The sequence below is a fragment of the Otolemur garnettii genome, unplaced genomic scaffold (genome assembly GCF_000181295.1).
Source record: "Otolemur garnettii isolate 467f Iridium unplaced genomic scaffold, OtoGar3 scaffold00089, whole genome shotgun sequence".
Classification (NCBI taxonomy): domain Eukaryota; kingdom Metazoa; phylum Chordata; class Mammalia; order Primates; family Galagidae; genus Otolemur; species Otolemur garnettii.
The window spans coordinates 1826045-1833401 of record NW_003852484.1 but is presented as its reverse complement, the minus strand read 5'-3'; the positions used below and the strand labels follow the sequence as shown (position 1 = coordinate 1833401).

The following is a 7357-nucleotide window of genomic DNA, read 5'->3' as shown; positions in this document are numbered from 1 at the left end:
CAGAATGAACCACTTGAGGGCAGGATGGTTGCTGAGGTGACCAGACTGAGCGGGAGGTATATGAGCCATAATTAGAATCTGAAGCTGCCTGAGATTCTACAAGGTAAGAGGGAGACAAAATCATTCACATCTCATACTGCTTATATAATAACCAACCAGTTTAATTAGAGCTTCTATTCATGATTTTAAAAACATTTTCCATACTAACCAGAACCAGACCCAGACCCAGAATGGCCAGGTACAAGGGAAATTCCACTGGTGTTCTTCTTTGAAGCAAAGTTTTTCATCAGTGACATTTGAGTCTGCACGTGGTCATGGAGGGCTTGGTATATCATGGGTGAATACATCCTATAATGATCTTGTAATGACCAGTTTTGTGGTAAGTCTGATATGTCTTTTCCACTTCCAGCAGAAGTTTCATTAGGTATCTTTTTCTTATTCCGTGAAGATGCTGATGGGGAAGAAAGAAAAGTTCTTGAAATATGAGTCTCCCAAAACTTTTACCATAAGATCTCAAACAAAAAAAGGGACTATCAGAAACAGTCCAATTTGTCACATACCACTACCTGTCCCCTAAAGAAAATCACCTGGAATTCTTTTTGAAAGTAGCTAATGAATTAAACACATTTCTCCAGTCAAAAATCAGCTATTAACTAATTCATTGATACTATTTGTAAAATTCCTCTAATTTTAAAATCTTTCTTAAGGGTATTGCATTGTCCCTGAAGTCTAATAAACCTCCTTTGCCTTGCGCCTTGTCCAGTTTAGGGTCTCAAGGGAAAAACAGATTAAGAAAGAAAAGAATACTTAGTAACAATTCTGTTGCTTTGACAGTTTAGAGGGAAAAAAATCAGAGCTACAAGATCAATAAAAAAAATGGACTTAATCTACACATTGAGCCCTCAAGAAAACCATCTTAACCTGGCTATTAAAGTTTTCTAAAGCCGGAACACAACCTACTTTCCTAGCCAACTTCCCTTCACCCTCAAATCAAAATTTTTCTAGCCAGGTAATTTAGATACCCAACAAGCTTCTCTCCCCTTTCCATAATATTGCTCATGATGATCATTCCTTCCAATCCAATTCTATCCAGCCAACAATACTTATCTCAGCTACTCTCTTCTGTGCAGCCTTTTCCAATCCAAGCATTCCAGTCCAGTAACTACTCTTCATCATCCCAGAGCATATTTGAACAAATCATATAACCCTGACCTATGTAGTATTACCCTAGACTGCCTATATTTTATTCTGTGCCTCTAACTAACCCATAAGCTTCCTTAGGTAGGACCATATGTTATACTTCACTATTTTCTCTTCTAAAGCCTGGTATTCATCCATGAACAATATAGAACCTTGATACTAATAAAGTAATAAATGAAAACTACAAAGTTTTCTGCATTGCACTACCTATGGATTGGTATAAAAACCTGAATTCTATTCCCCTCATAAGACACCCTTCCCAAATTAAAAAATAAATACTATTAACAGAAATGAGAGTGTTCAGATACATCTTAGGTTATTAAGGTACAAAGTAAATTGACACAAATATAAAGCTTTTGGTAGTTAACTACCAAAGCTGAACATACATACATTCTACAACACAGTAATTCCACTCCCAGGTATGTACCTAACAGAAATCAGGGCTTATGTCTACTACTATGTAAGAATGGTCACAACATTTTTTTTAAAGGGAGCAGTGTTTATTAAATTTCTGAGAAATCACATTTATATAAAAGAAACAAAAAAGACCAGAAATCCAAAAAGATGCAGTATACATTATTGCACTTGGATGAATATGCTGCTTATGGTAGCATAAAGCTCAGACCAGGATAGGCCAGGAGGAGGAAGAGTCAAAATACAGTACAAACCTCCAGGTAATATTTATTCTGGATTTTTAACTCTCCAGTAGCCTCAAAAGTATTCAGTAGATTGGAAACATTCAACATGTTCTTCACAAAAATGACTACAATGTCATTTTAGTTGCATTCATACTTTGTCCCAGTCACGTGCAAGTTCAACGTACAGTTCTATCTCACCTAATGAGACATTTGTAACACTAAAACATCCCAGCACCCAAAGGTCAGGGAAGAGAGCAAGGGAATGAATTTCTATTTTCCATATTTTAGGGAACAATATTGTAGCTAACATTTATCCTTTTGAGCATTCTTGATCTTGGTCATTTATATCAAAACTTGAGAAAAAGTGACAACGAATATAAATGAGTACTAACCTAACTCCTAGGCTGCTACTAGCAAATAAAATAAAATTTAAAACAAGCCCCTTGCTACATTCATGAAGGCAGCAATAACTTAACTGCATGTATAAGAAACAGGCTGTAAACCTGTAGAAAAGATAAACTCTGGCTTCTAAACAAATTATGAAATTGATTTTGCCTATACCCTTGAGTGTTACCCAGAAAAATGTAAACCTGTGGACCTAGTTACCAGAACATTTATCCTAAGTCCAGTATGAATTTAAAGTTTGGCCTGAGCTAGTTTTATCTTCACGTTTTCTCCATGAATTCAAATGTATTCAAGTAGTCAGAATGTTGTACATTAGGTAAACCTTTCATGCAAATAGCCATATCCTTGATCATGAAGCCATCCTCAATGAACTCAATACAGACTTTTTGCAAAGTCACGTTCTTTATCGTTATCAAGCTTTTCTCTGTGGGCTAACTCTCTGGTTCAGGCAAAAATGGAAGCAATGGGATTAATGGACGTCTCCTGTCCTTTCTGGTGCATGCAGTAGCGATGGGTTACAGTCCTATGGGCTGCCTCTGCTTCTACTGACTTGACATCTGGACAAACCACCACACTGGTCATCATGCCAAGAGAACTATACCCTTAGGCCACAGAGTCCATCACCATCATAGTTTTTATAGGCCCAGATGAAGCATCCCCCCTGATTTCATAGCTTGGGCCACCATGTCATCAATGAGCCTATATTCACACAGATCTTCGGGGCTTCAAATTGGGATTTGTGCAGCTTGTCATTTATCGCCTGAAAGATGTCTTTAAAACACCCCCCATATTTCTTCAGAGTAGTGTTTCTGGTGCTCAGATACAAAGGCCAACCCTTACACATGGCCATTTAGAAAAAACTGTGTGTAAAATCTTCAACTGACTTACCTTGATTATAATCCCCCTGGCAACAACACCATCATCTTCAAAGTTATGTACCAAGTATGTCACCTGTGGGTTCCATTCACTTGGTGTGTACGTTATCTCTACTTTTCCAGGCCCGGGAATAATAAAATCAGTTGCTCTGTATTGGTTCCCATAAGCATGACAACCTATGATGATGGGTTTCACCCAACCACTCATAAGCTGGGGGATATTTTTGCAGATAATAGCTTCCCTGAAGATAGTGCTGCCAACAGTATTTTGAAAGGTACCATTTGGTGATTTCCACATTTGTTTCAACTTGAACTCCTCAACCTCTTCTCATCATGGGTGAGTAGCACACTTGACACCTATGTTATGTTTCTTTATGGCCTCTGCAGCATCCTTGGTGACGTGATCATTGGAGGCATCACGATTCTCTATGCCTAAGTTGTAGCTATGTAGATCTAATTCCACACAGGGAAAAATGAGTTTTTCTTTAATCAATTCCCAAATGATTCATATTACTTCATCTCCTTCCATCTCTACTACAGAACCACCACTGACTTTTTGGACATTTTGAGTTTAACAAAACTTTGTAGTGAATCAATTTTTAACCACCCCAAGTCCTCTCAGTCTTGCAGTCTCAACTGAATGCAGTTCATCTCCTCCTAAATAAAGGTCAAGGGAGCACAAATAGTCTTTGCATGTGCATAGCCAAGGACACCCAAGATGGAATCCCCACTTCGTTGTCCATTAGCAAGTCTTGGGGTTTACAAGTCTTGAGCGACACTGTGACCAGCAGGCTCTCGGCCTGCACACGTTCTGCAGCCATTGTGCAAGTGAACTGCAACTGAAGCTGGCTTGATCCCTTCTTCCAGGTCTCCAGGTCCAACCTTTCCTTCTCTGGTGCCAGGACCTTTAAACCTCAGCACTAGGAGCTGACATATGGTATCTCTGCCACCCCTTCTCCCTCAGCCCTCAGCAGCCTAACTTCACAACAGCTTTATTTGCAGTAGTAAAAATCCAAAAACATCATAGCCATGATAGTAGAAATGGATAAATTACAGAACATTCACATGCTACAATACTATACAGCAACAAAAAAGAACAAAGTACTGGTATACACAGGTAATAAGTACCCAGATAAATTTAACAGACATGGGTTGAGTGAAAGACGTCAAACACCAGAGTATATAGCATGCTATTGTACTTATAGGAACTTAAAAAAAAAAAAAAAGCAAAACTAGCAAATGGCAATAGAAGTCAGGAAAGTGGTTACCTAGGGATGAGGGCATAGGCGGTGTTGAGGATACTGATAGGGAAAAAGCATTGAAGGGTGCTAAAAATGTTCTATATCTTAATCTAGGTGGTAACTATGTGAGTATATATACATACATGTGTGTACACACAAAAATTTATTTGGCTTTCATGTACTTTAAAATTATTCCTTAAATTTCAAAAACTACAAAAATTAAATTAAAAAGTATAGAATCCCTCAAATATATAACATACAGCTTATCAAAAATAAAAGCATTGCTAAACGCATAAAACTTACATGTAAAAGCAAACACAAAGGTAAAGACAGATTAAATACTATAACCAGTGAAAATAGAAAAAAAATTTAAAGAATAAGATAATATTTACTATGAAAATGACTGGAGACATCAGATGGTTCCATTTTGACTTAGGGTATGCTTCCTTTTGAGATGACCTATTTCTATCAATCTATTTTCCACACCTGAATAAAAGCTTTAACACTTATTAGCAAGCAGAGTAACCTTGGGCAAATTACTCTCTGGACGACTTCTTCCTCTTCAGAAAAATCATGATAATAATATCTACTTCATAAGATTTTTGTGAAAAGTAAATCAGACAACACTTATAAAGCCCTTAGGTCAATATCTAACATACAATAAAAACTCAGTAAACGTTATATCGCCAAACAGTTGTAAAAACTTAAGATAAAGTAAATATATGACATCAATGACGTACACCTGAATATGTACCCTCTGAAGTGATTAAAACCAAGCGCAATAATAGTTACCTTCATTCTCTAAAGAAATGAGCTAAAACAAACTCGGTTAATAAATTTCTGTAAAGCATTATTTCTTATTAGAAATAAAATCTTATAACAAAACAAATGAAAAAGTATACTCTAAAATATTTTAACTTGGAAATCTAAAATTATAGAGGGTGAGATCGTAGTCCATGGCCATCTAGCATATTACTCTTCTTTTCCTTTTCAGTACTGGGTCTCTTCTGCTCTTAGATTTCCTTTGGTCCCTGAAGGTAAGAAATATCTGGTTTGATGGATTCTCAGGTTTGATACTCATGGCTCCCAGGCATTGACCCTCTTTTGCCTTCTTTTTAAGGGGTGGTTTTCAGAGTCAGAAATAAATCTGAGCTTCAATATTATGTTTCTGCCAGCAGATGTCATCATCCAACATAAATTAATAAATTTCATTATTTCTTAAAAACCAAAGCCTTAGAATTAAAACAATTTTTTTGGCTCTTTTATAAACTCAGTCCATATAAAATTCTACTGATAACATTAATTATTTACACGTAAGGTATAAAGTCTTAAAGCAAATAACTCAGGATAAGCTAGAACCATAAATGGATACTGTCATAGAATTTTAAAATAAAACAAAAAGAGCCTGCTACTACACAAACACAAATGAAGTGTATTTTTTGCTCCTGTTAATTACGCCAAAGTATCCCACATGAAAATTTTACCTAAAAGATCAGGCTGGCAAGGTATTTAATTGGTGTTAGTTAAGAACTAGAATTCATGAAAGGAATGCATCTGTTTACTCAGTCCATGGAATTTTTTCAGTCCTTGAATTCCAGCTGCTGTACAAGCACTGGCTGTTATTTAGATGGACAGTATTGTCTGACAGGTTAACTTATTCCTGCCACCCTAATATAAAAAAAACATTAAGTACAGACAAGAGCCACTGGATGCACAGCTGGAAATACTTAACAACACCTGGCCTTGATGCAGGCAATCAATGCTCAAAGGACTCTGCCTATAGTAGTTTATTTCCCTAAGATAAAGGCAGCAATTTATGTATAAGTTAATATAAGGAGAATCATGAAAGCATTCAATAGAGTTATCAAATGTAAAAAGGTGCTTATTTGAAAAAAAAAATCTTTCTTAACGTTAGCAGCACCCCTAAGTAAGCACAATACATTTCTGGATCTTCATCTTTGTTCTACTCCCAGAATGCAGCAAGGTAGGTTTACTTGACTCCACAAATGTTCAAAGGTCAGGTAGGTCCTAGGCAGGAAGTATATAAGGAGACATACCCCAGAAGACAGATAAGACAAAATAGCTAGACAATGTATGTTAAAAGTAAACAGATACTAGTTAACATGCTGTAAAAGATTCCTTCAAGTTATATTTATAATCACCCTATTGGGGAGAGATGGAAAAGAGAGCAAGAGATGACCATGGTTTTTGTGTATTTTTGAGCATTGTAATAACAGAGCAAAACCTTTGGCCAACCAAACAAACACACATGTATAAACAAAAGATGTTTCTTTCTAGATAGTGCTACAATTTGATGAATTTTTTTTAAAAGAGTAATTGAATCAAAGAGGAAGCTTCTCTTCTAATGAGTTAATCTTAGGAATAAATAAGTCAACAAGAACTAATTTCTAATATTGCAACCCTAAAGACCGTCCTATGGGAATAGATTATTCCTTCTGATAATGAAAACATGAGGGAAAGAACAGTAAGAATACTGTACCCTGATTATAGGCCAGAATTACTGATCTCACTCTAATCCAAGTAAGAATTCCCAAAGGCCAGAATCTTTCATCTGCCACTCCAAATCATTCCCTACGATCTCTACACTGCTCTCCCTTGGATGCTGATCTGTATGGATTACACTGTTTAGAGACTATCTCTCCTGTTCCTACTTATCCCTCTGTGAATATCAAGAAAGCAAGGCTTTGATCTAAGTTCTCTACCTAAGCTATTTCTCAGGGCTATATTTATGGTGAGCAACTTTGAAGGATGAAGCAATGTTTCCCTCTGGTAGAAGTATAGGCTTGCTTACTGCTTACTATCAAAATGACAGCGTGGATGTGGAGAAAAGGGAACACTTCTACACTGCTGGTGGGAATGCAATTTAATACGTTCCTTTTGGAAAGAAATCTGGAGAACTCTTAGAGAACTAAAAATAGACTTGCCATTTGATCCTACAATTCCACTATTAGGTATATACCCAGAAGATAAAAAATCC

The 7357-nt window shown here is 36.5% G+C and overlaps 1 protein-coding gene and 1 pseudogene across 1 annotated transcript in view; both read right to left on the bottom strand.

Annotated features, from left to right (window-relative positions):
- The window catches only part of CCDC14 (coiled-coil domain containing 14), a 46354-nt gene that overhangs the window by 28659 nt on the left and 10338 nt on the right, over window positions 1-7357 (bottom strand). Inside the window, exons 6-7 of the mRNA XM_023516293.1 lie at window positions 209-451; window positions 14-96 (exon numbers count right to left, since the gene is read on the bottom strand). Coding sequence (XP_023372061.1) covers window positions 14-96; window positions 209-451 — 326 coding nt within the window. The remainder of the gene's footprint in view (window positions 1-13; window positions 97-208; window positions 452-7357) is intronic.
- Window positions 2345-3739, bottom strand: LOC105887460 (annotated as a pseudogene).